Consider the following 18,324-nt stretch of genomic DNA (forward strand, 5'->3'; position numbering starts at 1 on the left):
GTGGTGGGAGAGATATGGCAATACCAACAGACAGAGGAACAGTGAAATGGTATAAACTTTGTTTCTGTGGGAAACAGAGGTGAAAACAAATGTTGATTCCTGGATACTCTGCATCAAGTAGCTTGGATATGCTAGGCCATAGAATCTGCTTGTGTCGTGAAATGAACCTGAATCTGGGTGAATTTATACACATTCTAAGTGTTGTTTCAGTGTCAATTTTTTCATTGCATTTAAGATCCAGAAATTGTACTGAGTCTTCTTCCATTGGTGGAAAAAAAAAAAAAAAGTTGAGAATTATAATGCAGGAAGTTATTTGCTCTTAACAGTGGCACCTCTGCTGTTTGATGCAGCATTTCTTTTCTGCAAAACAATACGTATAAATATCCACACAATTATAAAAATGGCTTACTTAGATGTATTCAATATTAAACTAAAATCTGTCATTAAAACTTTAAAGCTGTATTCTCTTGATACAGTGCTTAAATGAGAACTCCATCCACTGTAGTCAAGCATAAATAATGAATATATTTGCACTTCTCTGCTCTGAGCCTGCTGTGTGAAGCAATTGCAAAGATAGACCACAGCTTGATAGCAATGAAGAGGTTAATTTTCTGGTAGATATTAATTACTTAGGAGGAAGATGGACAAAACTATTAATTTAGTGGTTAGAGAGGTTACCTGCATTGTCTCTCTGGTGGTCACAGTTATTCTGCACTGCTTTATAATTGGAGAAGCTCAAACTAGTATTTTGTTGTTTTTTAATTAGAGCTGTTTTGCCAACAGCCATATGAACACATAATCTAGTTATTGAAGGGATTTAATTCGGAAACTACTGGACTGTGTTTTCTGGAAGGAAACACGGGAAAATACACATTTGTTTGCAATTGAAGGGTAATGATAGAAAAAGAGCATCTCATTTCTGCAATGGTTAGTGAAATGCACCTTTACCTCTTAGTTTTCAGAAATGTGTTTTACGTTTCAGGCATATATGAGTTACAGCAATGTGGCTACACTGACACACCTAGCAGCAAAACTGGGATGGGAAATAACCAGTACACTGGATGATGTAAGTGCTTAACTGTGGAATAGCTACACTGCCACTTTAGTCATGTTTCACCATAGAGGTGGGCAGAGAAAAGCAATGTTTTACATTTGTGAATAAATACTTTGGCTTGGCAGTGTTTGGCTTTAGTGTGGCTGGGGTTGAAAACCAAAACTCCCAGAGTTTCCCTGAAATGTCACAAAGCAACCTCTGTTTGTCCAGAGTGCTGTGTAAGTGCCATGGAGTTCTTCTAAGATGGGCTGAATGGCTGGTGAACATAGGGCTTGAGATCCCTAAAGGGCAGGCTTGCCAGCAACTGATCAGTTGTGCTCATTGACCAACACACAGGAAAGTGTAAAAACTCGAACGCACATCTCTTTTGTGTGAGCTGTTTTCTTTGCCACTGCTGACATGCTTCTGTGGTTTGCCAAATTGTTTGGCTCCAGTGAAACACCGAACCTGGACTCTCTGCAGGACTTCTCATGTCACTGTGATAAGCAAAATGTGTGCGGCAGTCTGTAATATACTGATTTCTCAAGTATTGTGGCATGCGATATTTTTCTCAGTAGCAGGCTGTGGCAGTTGCACATCCCCCTCTGAGAACTGGAGCCTTCAACGGGGCAGTTAATGGCTCTTTGGTGGGACTGGAGTCGGTTGACAGAGTCGTTAGCAGAGGAGTGGCCCAGAGAAGCTGAGAAGCTTCTGGAATGCCCACAGCCTGATCTTATCAGACTATAAAATGGGCCGAAGATCCCGTTTATGTGGTCTTCTCAGAGCAGTGGATCTGCTGAGCTGGAGCCCTCCCCTTAGGCTGGGGCGCTGTCTAAGGAAACTTCCCGGGAGTAAGAGCGCCTTACCTCCTCACTGGAGGAGTGATAATTTACTGAATATTTCCTTGCCTAACCCAGGCAACTGATAGTTTACCCTGGAGTCAGAGGGCTCTGGTTTGTTTCTTGTGAGTGCATGCATGCATGCTGTGGATCCTCTTTATTCTCATTTTGCTGCATCCCAATAATCTCCTCAACTGATACCCGAACTTCTATTTTATGCTGTCGGAGTGCTAACTAATTGTATAAACCCTGTTTGTTGGCTGCACTTTTCCAGCCAGAATAAAGTCTGGTTTGGAACTTGTTGTCCACCTAAAACTGACTTTGGGGTGCCTCCATGACACAGGCATTATCTTGTGATAGTTGCAGGTGGATACTTCCAGTCGGCACGTGGCAGAAATTCATATACCGTATTTTTCAGTCCCTATCTTTTCAGAAGAACACTTGACTCTTCTTTTTCTATGCATGTTTTTTCCTTTTTGATACCTCTCTTTCTGCCCTTTTTGTATTAAAAAATTACAAAATCCAGAAAGCACCGCACCTCTCTGTTCATCGATCAGTGTTGCAAGGTCAAAAATCAGTAAAGAATCTTGTGTAAGCCACTTTCAAGACAGGAATATACTGTTAAGAAAACCAGTAGTGAGATAATTTAGCTGGGAAAACACAGTTTTAACCTAGTGCATGTTTTCTGGACTATGAAGAGGTATCCATTAAGGTTTGATTTCTGAAACAGGGCTAATGACTGGCAAATTAGTTTAAGATCCTGTAGCTTCAGAGATGTTTGGGGACAATAAAAGATCTTTACAATATTTTAGTTTGACTTCCTGCGTGTCACAAGCTATGAAACTTCACTTACTGATTCTTGCACATGGTCAATAGACTAATTGAGTAGGAGCATATATTAATCATAAAGAATTCCTGTGATGCCATACCTGCCAGTTCCATGTGTAGGTTGTTCCAGTGGTTAATATTAATAACTTCCAGTAAAGACCCTTGCACCAATTAAATGGCAGATAGCATCCGTGCTGGAAAAGACAAGCTTGAATAGTCAGACTGAAACATTGAGTGTTATTTTCAAACCTCTGCTAAGACTCTGGTATTATCCATGCAGAACTTCTTTTCTGTATCCACTGAGACTGCCACAATCTCAGTTTCTTTCCTAACGCTAAATGCTTGAAATCTGTAATAGAAGCAGCACTAAATATTGTGAAGAAATTTCTTCATACGAAAAAAACCAAAACCCATGTACATTTTGGATGACATTTTAAACAGCATGATGTTACTTCTCTATCTCAGGAAGCCACCAGGTACATTCCAGTATTACTGGAGTCTGGAACTTTCTCTGTTTTGTTATAAAATTATTTTTGTTCGTTGTCCGTGCTGCATGTATTGGTATAGATGCACTTCAGTTGGGCTATTGATCCTGCCACCTTTTTGAGGTGAGAAGGCTTAACTCCTATGTGACCATTCTCGGGCGTTCACATGGTTTCTGACACATCTATAACCCTTGTGTCATTGCAACCACATGGCTCTCCATCCCCTACCTCCACTGAGACAGCAGACTGAAGGACCTCACTAGCACCCACTCCCCAAACACTGGCATGCCGCTCCTGGGTTTATCTCTGATGAGCCTGGTTTTCTCCCCTTCCCCCTTAAAATCTAGTTTAAAGATCTCTCAATGAACCCTGCTAACTCCTGCCCAAGGATCCTTTTCCCCCTTTGAGACAGATGCGCCTCATTTGTCACTAGCAGACCAAGTATCACTCCAGCTTGCTCCTGCTCACCAGTGCCACATCCAATGGATTCTGCTCTGTAGTTTCAAATTTCTGCAAAGCTTTAAGTAACCACCATGTTTACATACTTCACGTAAACATACCTTAATAAAGTTTCTTCCATTTCTTCCTAATAAATTGTGTGTTATCTTTCCTTGCTCTCCCATATTTATGCTGTATTTCTGCAACTCGACCTGGATCTAGGGGTTAAAAAAATGGTAGAATTCTGGACTGCTACTGACCTGCCTAGGTTTAAAAAGTCCAATCTACTGTCACTGATTACCGATGCAAAATTCAGAAAAAGAATTGCATGATGTCCTCACGCTGCCTTGTTGGCTTTTGGAGTCAGTGAACTGAGGCCTCTATGAGGAAATGTTCTCTACAAGGTTGAGAAGAGGCTTTTACCTTCATTCCAAGAGTATCTATCTGCTGTTGTTTATGGAAGTGATGACATCTGTGTGGCCCTGACAGAAGAAAAATACACTGAAAAACTCACATTTTCCCCAGGTACATGCAGTGTGAAAAGTATTTAGATAATATATATACGTAGTGTGAGAAAGAGGTCATACTGGTCTCTGGCTTATCAGTCTCCACTTGCAAGCTAATTCAGCAATCCCTAACCAGATGTAATTAAAATCGTGTGATGCCACTATGCCATCAGTGTATTTGATTTTACATTGTGCTATACTGTAATGTAAAATTAGTCTTGAATACTCATCTGCCTTTCATAGGTCAGATATCATTTCATATGTACTCCTGAGAAAATCTGCTGAAGACCTAAATGTGTAAAATTTGTGTTAAAATACTTACAGTAATAATTCTGTTTTTAACATGTTGTTCACTTGTTCTAGGTAAAAATATGGACTCATGAGGAAGGTGATGTGTTGTCACTCAAAGTTGAAATGCAAGTGAAGATACCATCACGCTTAGCTTTCTCACTTTTGTCTGACTTCACACTCTGCCAACAATGGGACAAGCATGTCTTGTAAGAACTTACCTTTCTTTAAAACTGTTGGTTGGAATCCACTGACCTTTTCTGATACAAATGTTTTTTGAGATGTTGACACTTTTCTACCTAATTAAGAAGAAATTGCTGTAAGAAGTTGACATTAAAGTCGAAGTATGGATTAGAGGGTTTTTTTGCCTTAAAAATGAAAATTAATTTCTCCTTAGTCTCATTTTTAAATATTATTTTCTTGGACTATCAGACAGCTGGGACAGAGGTTACCCTTTTCTAAAATGTACCCATTCTAAAATGTCCATGCCTGGACCATACCTGTGTCGAAAGGCTTAACCTGAGTAGGTTGCACATAACTTGAGGTGGATATATTATGTAGGTGTTATGCAGGCTCTTCATGTTTGTGTTGTTTGGGACACTGATGCTCAGCTTCACCATACAGTCAATGTGAGAAATCAAGAAATGGGGTTCCGCAAAATTTATATTTTAAGAAAAGTAGCATCTTGTAAAGTGTATAAGAATTGGAATGGGTTTCAGAACTGCTGTAAAAGGTGTATGAGGTTCTTTTATTTACCTTATATGGTGTAGAATAATGACGAGCAACAACTGAATTGATATAACGCTGATTTGATTTGGTGAATATTCTCTTAAAGGAGAAGCTTTTTCAGTTAGTCATTCTATCCTGAAAGATTTTTATCTGAGGGGGAAAGTGGAAGCTTAGGGATATTTGAAAATTTACAATCTCTGCTGAATTTATGGCTTGTTACAAATGAAATCCAAAGAAATATTGTGTTGATTTTCCATATCTACAGCCAAAATCTCAGATTTCTTATGACTACAATGAAGCCTAATTGATTGATCCAACTGGATTACCAGCTTATTGCTGAGGCAGTAGAAGCTGAAATTAAATAAATCAGTTACTGCCAGTGTAAAGGAAAATTCTTTTTTTTTTTTTTTTAGTGAAAACTCAGATAATGGTCCATTCTTCCAAGACAGTGGGTGTGTCCTGCCCAGGTGGCCCCACCTGAATGGAGTAGAACACAACTTTGAATAAAATTTTGCGTATATTTCCTGACTGTCCTACGGCTGTCAAATGAACAATGTTTGGTCATTAAGCAAGTGTTTTGGTAGGCAAGCTAATGTCATTCCAAACAGGAATCGACAGTATGCAAAAGATATGTTTTTAAGACATTGCTCCAGCACCTTGCAGCACTTTTTAAACAATTTTGTGGGACAGAGAGGTGGTGTCAGATGAGGTGTTGCAGAAAATCTCAGTTTTTCACTCTGTGTTCCCCCCACTTCCTTGCTACCTGAATATGAAAACCATAGGCTTAATGTTAGAATGGAATATATGCTTGTACTGTGTTTTTCATAAGAGATGTTGTTGCATACAATCCACGTCTGCATGTATGTGTGTTAAATGTATTTGCAGATCTTGTGAGGTACTACAGGCTGTGAATGAAGATGAGAAAATATATTATGTTACATCTCTACCCGTAACTGGCGATAAACCCAGAGACTTTGTGATTCTTGTGTCTCAAAGGCAACCCTGTAAACCAAGGTGAGTATGCAATTTCAAGTTCAACTGTGAGCACTTTTGAGCCACAGTTTTGATTACCATTGACCTTTATCTGGGCCTGTCATTGGGTGATGAAGACAATATTTTATTTTTTGAGAAATTAGATCAGTAGCTGATTTAAAATACAATATGTTGATTCCTGAGTTTGCACGACGAGATTTGTTTTGCAACATGAAGGTGCAATGAAATAAATTCAGAGCATCACATATTTGTACTGTAGTCCAGTATTGCTTCTTTGAAACTGTTTAGAACTGGCCTGTCATGAGGGGGAATAGGCCGGAATTCCAAACAGGCAATTAAAAAAAATGCATGTCCGAGAGGTCCTGTCGATGTGCTGAAGCACGTAACTGCGACTTTTTCTGTTTGTTTCAAGTGACATTTAATGTAATTCTGGAGATTTTCTTATTCAAGGAAGTGATTGGCCATTCTTGAAAACTCACAGTGACACACTTACTGTATCTGTAAATTTTGCTGTTTTAAAAAGTCCCTTGATCAGTTTAATATACATTGATTTTTTTTTTCATTAGATTTACTTTTGTTCTTGCATAATGAAACATGGATAAATGGGACCATTTGGTGTATTTTATTGTTCTTTATTCTCAGTTTCTTTTCCCGTGTTCAGTAATTCCTCATGTTAACAGGACATTGCTTCTAAAAGGCAATATTCTGTACTGTGCTTGCTTTTTTCCCCAGCATGTGAGAACTGACTCATGTCTACATTTGCTGGGGCCACACTCTAAGGCCTCTTATTAAGTGGCTCCTAGGCCCTGAGTCTGTGAATGTGGGTTATGGAGAGCAGGCTAACTAAATAAAAGGGGGTGCTGTACATGGATGATTGTTCAGTGGCTTTCCACAGAAGTCTTCTTGATTGGCGTTTGTGATAAAGCCTTAATGAGGCTCAAGATTGCTGAGTCTGAAAATTACATCTTTGGTATAGCCGTGCATACTCTGTAGTCATTTGCAAGCATATTTTTAAACATCTTGTTGAAGAAATGTTTGATTCTTCCCCTTGCTCTGCAGCGAACCCTACGTGGTAGCTGTAAAATCAGTTACCCTCACCTCTGTGCCACCTTCTCCAGAATACTGCAGGAGTGAGATCCTTTGTGCTGGATTCGAGATCCACAGTGAAAGCAACAGCAACTGTAAGGTGAGCAGCTCTGCAGACCTCAGCTGTGTCTCCTTTCCTTGTACATGTGCATATAACCTCCTTTGAGCTGACAGTCTAGAACAGTAACAGCAATGCAACAAAAAAAAAAAACAAACAACCAAACAAAAAAACCAACCAACCAACCAAACAAACAAAAACAAGAACAAAAAACCAAACCAAACAAAGAAAAATAGTCAGTTTCCCCAGATCTACAGTGTGGTTATAAAGACATTCTTTACTCCACACAGTTTTGGCCAATCTGAATGTTAGGAACGAAATCTAAACTAAGCCGTGCACCTCCAGAGAATCATCCATTCAAGCCTAAAATACACTTCTGGAAGGTGTTTGTTAAACTGCTCTTTGGTGGTGTCCATCTCTTCCCACTGACTACAGGGGAAGGACAAGGAATTAATTCAGATTAAATGCTGGACTTTACCTTTTGTATGTCAGAAATGATGCAATCTGAATCCCATCTCTGGACCCATGGAAATGTTTGTCTTTTGTTCTTTTCCATGAGAAGGCTGTAGCTTCTTCATTTAAGAAAACATATTTTTGAAAACATTCAGCAGCTCTCAGGGGCTGGGATTCCTTTTTTCAGGCAACAGCTTTGTTCATAAAGCACATATATTTAAGAGGTTATACATAATGTTTCTTGATGCACTGCTGTGTCCATTTACCTACATGCTTGAGGATGTGGCAGTAGTGAGGATGCTGAGATCACTGAAATACTGTAAAAAAGGCACACTCTTTTTGGTAATTATCACCTTCATTTTCAGAAGCACTATGTGTTTCTATTTGCATCCATAAAAACTCTGACACTCATCTAGGCTCTGTAAAAAATAGCCAACTATTGCAATCCATAGGCTTTTTTGTTTCATGTATTTTTGTTTAAACAGGTGTGTTACTTCAATCAAGTCACATCAGGTTTAATGCCGTACTTAGCTGCAAATCTTACTGGCTCATCAAAAGCCATTGAAGACACTGCTTTGGAATGTATAAAGTTCTTGGAGCGGGAAGGCAGCAAGTCCTAAAGATAAGAACAGATTTGTGAAGAGACCTCTGAAGATGGTCAACCAGTATTGGTTTAAATTCCTGCATGCATGTTCATCGACTTTCTACAGTTAGTTATTTTGGATCATGTACCCAATACTGGGCTTGAGCCTGAGAATATCTAGTACAAGCATTTTCTATCAAATTAAGATTAGGCTTTAGGCTCTAAATTCAATTTTTAATTTTAAAAAGATTAAAGGACAGATTCCACTCTTGTTTGCATTGATTAATTTTATATAAATGGAACCAGAATTTGGCCAGGTAGAGCTGTAGCTCGAGAGACTATTTCATTGTTTTAATATCATATTGAATGTAATGACGTCCAGCCAGTTTTAATTCAGTAAATACCACCCTGGCTAATTTGCAGAGAAATGATGCTACCAAGTAGCTTACCCAGTGCTCTGACCTGGTTGTCCAGGTTGTTGCACACCCATTATATATGTAGATTACACCCTATGTAAGGTAGCGTTTGCTGATGTTTGTACTTTTATCTGTTAATACTTGTAGTTTATCCGTGACTTCCAAGAAATTATTGTTTCTGAGATTACACATCCAAATTAAATTTTATTACGGTATCTCTGGTCGTGACGATGGGGGCTGTTGGCCTCATACAGAAGCGTCCTGGTCTCCCGCTGGCAAGCTCTATGGAGGACTGTTCTGGTATCATTGAGCAGATGCAGAACAGTAAGACTCTTTGATCCACTCCCTCACAGATGAAAAGAGAGAATGGTTTCAGAGGTTTTACTGTGCTGTGGCTACTTTGTTTTCTGCTCTTATTTTTGCTCGAAAGATCCTTGTTCAAAAAAAAAAAAACAAGTAGGATCACCAGCAGTTAGATCGTAACATAAATGAGGGGCTGTTAAGGGAATAATAGTGTGTGAACTGTAGCAGTGCTGTTTTATCTTGTTTGCATCTCTCATGACTGGTCTAGGGCTCTGGTTCTTAAGTACATCTTCAGTTTAACCTGGGACCAAATCTAAGCCTTCATCAGTGATTTGTAGGTTACAGCATGCCTGCAAGTTTTGCATATGGCGTGTCTAACAAGTGCAGCAGAAGAAAGAGCAGCTGGAGTCCCAGAACAGAAGCTGGGTGTACCAGCACTGAGAGTCACCTGGCTGCTCAACAAGGTTGGTTTGGTCTGAGCCAAAACATCAGTGAAATCAGCCACTGTTGTCTATGCTTAGCTAAGGGTGGTCGCTGCATGGCATATAACACAATACAACCTTTGCACTAGTAGCAAAGAAAAATGAAGTGGGTCCTGGTCATTGTCTCTGAAGGAGAGACTGTAGATGCAGATCCTGATTTTGGATCAGCATTTTTATCAGGTGGGTAAGGTGCGATACCTCTGACAGGGCCTAAGGACAGCAGCTTCAGGGCAGCCCTCTCCAGAGCATGAAACCCACCAAGGCCCTGCTCTCCTTCTGGCCCAGCTGGCCACGTAAGAATCCAGCCCACCTCTGTGGACCAGGAGCTCTGCTCTTAGAGTCTTGCCCACACTTGCTGTGTGCTGATGACAGCAGAGAAGCTCTTGAGTGGGCAGGAAAGTCTCTCTGGTCCCAATTTTTAGGGAATAGAGACACCTAATGTTCAGCTCTGAATAAACACATCACATCAGGGAGAAAGAGCCCAAACGCTGCCTGCACCAAGTGTTTCTTATCAAGGTGACTCCCTCTGCAACAGCTTAGAACTTGTCCTTGGAGACACGTACACACTGAACCCAGCTGTGGGGTCACTGCAAAGGCTATCTGGAGAACAGCATTTGGCATTTTTGAGATCTTAATGTTTGCTGAGCTCATGCCCTCTGCCCCCAACACCGAGACGTTGGCCACCGAAGTGCAAAGCACTGCAAAGCCCAGCTGCGTTCACATGCAGCCAGCACGTGTCTTTGTGGGTGTACAGGAAGAGTGTCCTCTTGACAAGGATTGTATTTTACCAGCCTCAGTGAAACCTCTAAAACAAGGTTTCCCGCATACAAACTTTGATTAAACTCTAAATATTTGCCTTACTTTTAAATTTATTTGTGGGTACAACACATCTTCACATGCAGCGCCTGTTACAGCCGCTTTTCAAATAGCTTTCTCCAATTACACGTACTGTTGTGAAATGATGTAGAAGGGGATGAGTGGTTGCATTTAACAAGCAGTTTTGTCCAACAGCAACTGAAGACTGCTAGCAGGTGCGGTGGTTGTAGAGCATAGCACAAGCATTTCAGTGCCTCAGCAGTCACTGAAGCAGAGGGTGTCCTTGCTCACTGCAGGGGGGTTGGACTAGATGACCTTTGAAGATCCCTTCCAACCCAAACTATTCTATGATCCTAAGAGGGAGTTGTACATGCTTCCAGCCCCATGCAAGCACGAGTGCAATTACCTCGGAACAGCTGTTGCATTTATACTGAAATTTACAAGTCTGACAAAGCGCATTATTTTTTCTCAGAGGACAAATGAGCAGTAGGCAGGTGTAGCAGCCTGACAAGTGCAAGATGGGTCAAACCAACAGGTATGAAGCTCAGAATTCAGAACAAAGGCGAATCCACTGCTTCCTGTGGAATTTTTTTTGCTACAGCTGCCCTGCATCATCCTGGTTTTGGCAGTCCTTTTCACCAAGCAAAGCGACAGTGATCAGCCGTGGCAAGCAAACAGTGAATCTTCTTTTCCTCCATGTAACTCAGCAGTCTAAGGGACGCTTCTGCTTCAGGCTGCAGTAGCACAAGCAGGTGACCGCATCCCTGGGAGGAGAGGCTGCGCCCTGAGCCACAACCGACACAACACACTCCCCACACCAGCCTCTGATCTGGGATGTACTGGTGCCACTGCGAAAGCCAACAGGCATGGCTTCAACATCCTACAGGTAAAGAACATGTTATATCGGTTTTTAAAGACAGAAAATCACTTAAAAAGATGCTTTCTAAACAATATATTTACTCATATAACGGAAACACCTTTTAAGCTGGGATAAATGCCTGTTGCAAAACATTCACATTAAAGTGATCTTGCTTTGAGCTTTAATCCAATAGTTAATTAAAACTCTCTAATTAATCTGTGATTTCATCCACTCCTCCATTTAAATGTGTGCTCTGATGACAAACTGAGCATACATAGCCTATCTTAGTCAACTTCATGTGCCTTTGTATCCATAGCAGAACCAAGAAACCTAAAATAAGAGCTCCAACTTTTGCATTCTTTAGCAGCATTTTATTAAAAATAATTAATGTACAAATATAAAATATACCCACACAATTAAATTCCTGTATTTGTGTTGTTTTGTTTTGTTTGGTTTTTTTGCTGTAAAAAAAGGATGTTCCAAATCCACCGTTTCTATGGCTGGTCCAAAGCATCTCAAAACCCTGTCCTCAGTGCAAGCTTGCTATCCCGTGTTCCATCTTCTCACCAAGGCAATGTATGGACCATTGGGACACTTTTATTAAAAGGATAAATCAATCCCTTAGCAGCAATAGGTTTATCACTGTGCGGCTTGTGCTGCGGGATGAGCTCCAGCTGCACTCCTCCAGAAACATTGCATTTCCTTGTTCATCTTGGGTGAGATGATCAGACACCAGGGAAAACCCACTGCCACTGGCTGCACGTGCTGAATTACTACAGTACCCGCAGAGGTGTTGTAGGAACTCCATTTTCAGCTGGTTTTGTGACTTCATTAATACGTATCAGTTTTTCAGGCTGCAGTCTCCATTTAAAAATAAATAAAACTGCCAGTAAGCACATGCATGTAATACGAAGTTCACTCCCAGCTCACCAAGATTTTTGAACGCTCTCCGTGAAAAAAGTACAGAAAGTAAGCAAGCTGCTCACTTGCTTTCCAAGACTTTTTGGGTATATGTTACCATGGACAGCAGAGGAATGGCATGATTCCATTTCTGCTAAGAGACAAATACTCAACCCAACGTGCATAACCTATCACGTTAATGCACATACGCGTTTAGCTGAGTAGCGGGAATTGCGCTCTCAAGCTCTGCAGGCCGTAACTGACAGCTTCGCCACGAGACTGTTCAGGCTGGCACATACAGAGCAAGAAATTAATTTCTAAAAGAAGGCAAAACCAGACCAGAAACCAAAGAGAGTCTTTAGGAAATACCCACAGTCTCTTTCAGAGAAATAGAGAAATACTCTTATTAAGATCAGCATGATTGTGTTCATCCCTAACACAAAAAAGCATTGTTCTTACGGTAAAAACACTGACACCAAAATCCCATGGTTCTAGACCCCCATGGTAAAATGCACAAATCCTTTTTGGCTACTGCAGCGAGATCGCTGTTACAAGAAGTCAGTTTCCCTCTGCATAACTCCCTCTGTGAATCAGAGAAAATGCTGTATTTTGGCGGAGATATATAAAAATAAAATACCTGCTCGCTGTATTTCTGTTGCTCACAGCTTTTCAGTAAGCTAGGCAAGACTGGGAGGCAAACTGGAAATATGAGGGGGGATAAAGAAATAATGTAGCCACAGTGGCAGTCTGTTCGATTTTCTGGAACGAGTTATCCACTCAGCATGGTCAGTGCTCCGGAGAGAAGCAGTACAGGATAACAGGTTTAGAGTCAAGAGGCCTTCAAAAAGTAACAACTTTGGGTACTTTCACTTTTGGTTTTTGCATCTTTGACGTTTCTGTGATTTCTTCATAATCTGCACTCATTCCAACAGCCCATCGCCCAACTGTAACCTGATCTGCAGAGTGAGAGACAAGATATTGCAGAAAGGCTAAGTGTTAACGCATAAAACTTTCACTTTTGAGGAAGATTTGGCCCATGAGGGCCTGTCATTAATTCACCAAAGATCTGTCTGTTTAGTTCTAGCTCTGAAGCCAACTCTCCTCACACAACTTTTGTGTGTGGGTGTTTTGTAAACTCCCTTCCCACATGCAGGTTGTCCAGGTTTGAAATCATTACTATGTGTTCATTCCTGTTTGACTGTCCAAAGAAACATTTAAAGAGAATGCAGGCAATAATTTAGCTCTCACATAAGTCCCAATAACTCTTACAATGAAGATATCAGAATATGTCAAGCAACGCTAGATATAAAGCAAAGACCTTTTCCATTATTCAGATGAAAAAAACTAAGCCTGAGGAGGCACAACAGAGCAAAATTTACAGCTCTCAGATCACACTCCTGCATATAATCAACATCATCCTTTTGCTGTTTAAATGCCATTTAGACCAATTCACACCCCTTTCCTAGAAAAAACAGTTAACCAACTGTATTTCTTTTCTGAATGACACTCTAATTTTGACAGCAACAAATCAAACCATATCAAGAATGTCACACGGATAACTCAAAGTTTACTTGGATTAACTTCTGTATATTAAAGCAGGCCAAATAACTCCAGTTGAATAAATTACAAGCTGTAGTGCCTCAACTTCTTTGCTAGCTCTCTGCTGTCTTTCTGCAGTCTATCTAAAAGTACTTTGCATTATATAGACTGATTTCAAAGCCTATTACAATTCTTACCAATGGTGTCACAGTTCAAATTAATTCAACTGTTTTTAACCAGCAATACTAGTTTTGAAATATCAACTAAGATGTCCGTTGGGAAATTACACAGCAGTTGTCAAGTCAAAAGGGGCATATTATTAATTGAGGAGTTCTATAAGTCATACAAATGGAAAAGAAAAACGCACAAATGTGCCTCCACCTCACTAACAGAATCATTCTTCAAATCCTTTTTTGATGCTTTTGCCTTCCTTACCACAGGTTTTTTTTTTGTATATAATGTAATTCTTCCACCCACACATGTAACTGAAGAACATGTAAGTGAGCAATTTATTAGCTGGTGAATCCAGCTGGACAGATCTCCTGTCTTCAATGACTTGAACACTGCCCTGCATCCGCAGCTTTTACAAGTTCCCCCTGCCACCACCATGCAACTATATTCAGTTCCACCACAGATAAATCATCAAAAAGCCACAGTTTTGTTCTACAGCTGCTAAGTTGTGAGCAGCAGCATCAATACTGGCTAGCAAATACGCATTAGCTCATATTATCTTCAGAAACCCACAAGCTGGATTTTCTTTCTTTAACATAAAGTTCAAGTTTTGCATTGCAACCTGATGCCTCCTCCACATACGCCTTCATAATAAGCACTCACTCCCCAAGGAAAGTTTTCTTCTCAAACCCTTTTTTCCTGACCAAAGCCAGGCAAAGCAGTAGATACACACAACTGTGCACTTAAACTTCACTCTGTGCCCTCTCCTGCATCTCACCTGCGTTCTGTTTTTCTGGACAGTCTTTCCTGAAGTGCTCCACAGAGCCACACAGTCTGCAGCTGCCACCTGTTAACAGAGAAGATTGTTACCCTTCTGGGGAAAACAAACAAACACAAATCAACCCTCCTACACTGTTTTGCTCTTGTATGTATATTGAAAAACCTTGTTCCACTTATCTGCAAGCTGTAAATAAGACAAGGAAATGTCCCCACAGACAGGTCTGAACTCCTTGACACAACAATAGGACATCGTGGAGGAGCTACACGGCCAGCTTTGGAAGCTGCAAACACAGCTTCCCCTGTCTGTGTGTCTCTGACGGACAGACAGAGCTGTTTGTAATCACACTGTTCTGTAAAGCATCACATACTATGAATTCCAGTCACCACATACTGAATATTTCTGATTTGCTGGAAGCTCTCATTTTGAGAAACAAGCTGAATTCAAAGGAACTTCTGAAATTAACAGGTGCTCCTGAGAGGCAGGTAATCCAGCTGCAGGTACTGAGGTATGAAATACAAACTCTACCCAAAATCCAAGCACTCAAAGTGATTTTTCTTCCAATTTAACTGTGCTGTAAAACCATCCTTTTTAGTTTGACAGACTCAAGTTTATACTGGGAGACAACAGGATACCGAGTGCAATTTGTTAATGCCAACAATCAGGCAGAACAGAATCTTGGGTGAAATCTTCAAACTTGGACCACATTTCTCATTTAAGTCACCTAAACTGAAAACATCCTCTTTCTAGTGAGAGCTTTTGTGTGAACACATCCCAAAATGTTAACCTGTAGCGTAAGAGTATGTTTTTAACTCATACTTTTGTATATTTACATTTAAATACACACTGACTATATACATACAGCCTATTATCATTTTTTCTTTGTGTGCCTCTCAATATTGCAAGCACAAGCCAGTTATCACACTTTGCATCTCAGCTCATTGTTTAACACTAAACTTACAAACTAGAAATTGCTAGGCAATCAATATTAACAACAAATTTCCCAGAATTATTCCACTTTTACTAAAAGCAAAATATACTCGGAAACTCCTTTTAATCAGTTCTTCATTCACTTTCAATGTTACTTTATTCTGTGTCACGTAAGTATCAAAAACGTGCTTTGGTTTTAGTAAATTAGTACACCCACCTTCAGCATACAATCCCTTGGGATTATCTGGACATGACCTTGACAGATGACCCATCTCACCACAGATGAAACATTTTGCATACGGAAACGGCCCTGCAAAATCCCATACAGTTTATGATTCACATTAAAAACTTCACAAAGTCACAGACAACTATGGATACACTGTAAGGACAATATTTTACTGCACTATTACACTATAAACACTACACTGTCTCTCAGGCTTTTAGGTTCATTGTTACGATACTGTATTCCTTTAGACATATATCCTCAGAACAGTTAAATTACTACAACACAAAGCTTAGATTTCAGTAGTCAGAAAACACAGACAAAGCATCTAGAAAAATACAAATTTCTGAGACATACCAACTGCTGGGTCTACTTTTGCTTTGCATTTGCTGATGTCATGTTCTGTGGATCCACACCGGTAACAGATCCCTGTACCCATATCTTGACTTTCAAGCACTGCAGGACAATCAGCAACACCATGGCCAGGTTCTCTACAGTGGAAACATACCTTTGAAAATACAAATTGGGTTATATGCATTTTCACAGTTCACAAAGCAAAACACAGCACTTATGGTTGACATTACAAAGGAATCCAGTCACTCATTATCTGACTATCACCTATACCCAGTTGACTCTTACTAAGCCATTATTTTTCTTGCCTGCAGCCTTGAGGATATTATCAGATACATACCTCTAGTGTTGAGATTTGTTACCCTAACACAAAAAGACAAGATTCTGTGAATAGCACTCAAAGACCCGAAAACCCCAGCCTAATAAGGCCTCCTGGCCTTTTCAGAAGGCAAATGTATCAAGGGATTTTCTCCTCGGGGAAAAAAAAAAGCCAGACAAAAGAGATCTTGTACTCTGTCACAAAATAACTGTCAGCGACCTATGTCACTAAACCATATTATTATGGGTATTTTTCTCCTTTCACCAACAACACTGTATACGGGGTATTTACACACTGATGGCTGACTGCCCTGGATGAACGATGATACTTGATTTTGACTACAGCACAGTTCCCCCAGCTCTTTCAGTACCGTAGCAGTAAATGCACAGGTAAATATAAGCAATGCTGCACCAACTCTACAATTTACACATGAAGAAATCAGATATCTCAGAGTAATTAGCAGTAACTCTCTTTACTATGTTCCCTGATTACATTTGGCAGAAGTTTTATGTTGAATGCCTAAGTTTGCGCTGAGATAATTGCTTTTAGACAGTCTTATTAGAGTCTGCCAGAGATCTCACTCCAATTCTCAAGAAGATGTTGCAGAAGGGGGTCCCAAACCAGCAGAAACATTGTACTGATGAATCACATATAGAAATGCACTGAAATAGTTTCACCCAGTAGACAAGACGGGCTGCAAATTCATCAAAGGGTAGCAATAACAATGTTGAAACAGAAGAGCTGTGCTAAAGTCTAAGACTTGAGCTGAAATCCCAGAATCACAGAGTGGCTGGGGTTGGAAGGGACCTCTGGAGATCATCCAGTCCAAACCACCTGCTAAAGCAGGTTCACCAGAGCAGATCACACAGGAAGGTGTCCAGGTGGGTTTGAATGTCTCCAGAGAAGGAGACTTCACGACCTCTCTGGGCAGCCTGTAACAGGGCTCTGGCATCCTCGAAGTAAATAAGCTTCTCCTCGTGCCCACTGCCCCTCTTCCTTGGCCACCACTGAATGGAGTCTGGTCCCATGCTCTTCACTCTTGAGATACTTATAAATATTGATGAGATCCCCTCTCAGCCTCTCCAGGCTGAACAGCCCCAGCTCCCTCGGTCTATCCTCATAAGAAAGGTGCTCAAAGTCGCTGTTTGTTCACTTCAACTCGCAATGCGGCTCAGCACACACAGTTTGGAGCCAGTCAGGCCCTCGGGCTCCTCACCCAGCTCCAGGCAGTGCCAGCAGACTAAAGGATGTGTGATTACCACACGGGGCTTTTCCTCAAGCTTTCAACAAGCTGCCACCCACAGGCAGAGACCCACGACCCACGGCAAAACTCACCATGGCATTTTTCTTCATTTCTTGCCTCCTCAGCCTCCTCCCCTCCCGCCGCCGGTCCTTCCTCAGCGCCTCGGCCGCCTCCCGACTCGGGCAGCTCTGCCGCAGGAACGCCGCGAACCCGTTCACGTCCTCGTTCAGGTACTCCTTCTTCTTCTTCTTCTTCCTCTTCTCCTGCTCCTTCTTCCCCGGCCGAGGGTCAGGGCTGCCCTCCCGCCCCTCCATCTCCTCCCACGGGGTGGCCGCCAGCGCCTTCTCGGCGGCAGCGCCGCCACGACGGGCCCATCTGGTCATGGCGGCGCCGGCCCCTGACGGGAGGCACGGAGCTGAACGCGGGAGTGCAGCACAGGCACCGCTCCCTCAGCGAGGCGGCTCCTCCGGCCCGGACACCGAGGGGGTTTGAGGCGCCTCCCCCTTCACTTTACCTCACCTCACGGCCGCACTCCCTCGTTCGCCTCCCGCGGCGGCGGCGCTAGGACACCGAAGCCCGTCCCGAGAGGGGCCCCGGCGTGAAGCGGCCCCGGAGACGCCGCTCACCCGAGTCCGCCGCGGCAGTCGAGACGGGCTCACAGAGCGGCCGCCGCCG

The 18,324-nt window shown here is 41.6% G+C and overlaps 2 protein-coding genes across 6 annotated transcripts in view; one reads left to right on the plus strand and one right to left on the minus strand.

Annotated features, from left to right (window-relative positions):
* The window catches only part of ACOT12 (acyl-CoA thioesterase 12), a 31,950-nt gene extending 23,361 nt beyond the window's left edge, over window positions 1-8,589 (plus strand). For both annotated transcript variants that reach the window (XM_071802559.1, XM_071802560.1), the window contains 5 exons: window positions 983-1,066; window positions 4,493-4,626; window positions 6,032-6,160; window positions 7,199-7,325; window positions 8,222-8,589. In XM_071802559.1, the coding sequence (XP_071658660.1) occupies window positions 983-1,066; window positions 4,493-4,626; window positions 6,032-6,160; window positions 7,199-7,325; window positions 8,222-8,356 (609 nt within the window). In that variant the 3' untranslated portion in view covers window positions 8,357-8,589. The remainder of the gene's footprint in view (window positions 1-982; window positions 1,067-4,492; window positions 4,627-6,031; window positions 6,161-7,198; window positions 7,326-8,221) is intronic.
* A 1,790-nt stretch (window positions 8,590-10,379) lies between these two features.
* ZCCHC9 (zinc finger CCHC-type containing 9) lies at window positions 10,380-18,314 on the minus strand. 4 transcript variants are annotated; one of them, XR_011736638.1, is made up of 6 exons: window positions 17,742-18,313; window positions 16,094-16,244; window positions 15,731-15,823; window positions 14,584-14,652; window positions 12,733-13,051; window positions 10,380-11,216 (listed from the first exon to the last, which is right to left on the minus strand). XR_011736638.1 is itself a non-coding variant. In XM_071802562.1 (6 exons), the coding sequence occupies exons 2-6, from the start codon at window positions 18,030-18,032 to the stop codon at window positions 12,936-12,938; spliced, it is 720 nt and encodes a 239-aa protein (XP_071658663.1). In that variant the 5' UTR covers window positions 18,033-18,046; window positions 18,169-18,314; the 3' UTR covers window positions 11,545-12,935. The 4 variants fall into 4 exon arrangements, 3 of the variants coding, with proteins under 3 accessions (XP_071658663.1, XP_071658662.1, XP_065716731.1); XM_071802562.1 differs by lacking the exon at window positions 10,380-11,216 and having other exon boundaries at window positions 11,545-13,051; window positions 17,742-18,046; window positions 18,169-18,314; XM_071802561.1 differs by lacking the exon at window positions 10,380-11,216 and having other exon boundaries at window positions 11,545-13,051; window positions 17,742-18,046; window positions 18,164-18,314.
* Window positions 18,315-18,324: the final 10 nt, after the last annotated feature.

Source organism: Patagioenas fasciata, chromosome Z, assembly GCF_037038585.1.
Source record: "Patagioenas fasciata isolate bPatFas1 chromosome Z, bPatFas1.hap1, whole genome shotgun sequence".
Taxonomy (NCBI): Eukaryota; Metazoa; Chordata; class Aves; order Columbiformes; family Columbidae; genus Patagioenas; species Patagioenas fasciata.

What these genes read in the sequence shown, in the direction of transcription:
- ZCCHC9 (XM_071802562.1), bottom strand. Translation starts at nt 18,032, where the DNA reads ATGACCAGATGGGCCCGTCGTGGCGGCGCTGCCGCCGAGAAGGCGCTG. An exon ending in AAATGAAGAAAAATGCCATG is followed by an intron (nt 16,245 to 17,741) that starts GTGAGTTTTGCC and finishes GTATTTTCAAAG; the next exon opens with GTATGTTTCCACTGTAGAGA. An exon ending in AAAAGTAGACCCAGCAGTTG is followed by an intron (nt 15,824 to 16,093) that starts GTATGTCTCAGA and finishes GGGATTTTGCAG; the next exon opens with GGCCGTTTCCGTATGCAAAA.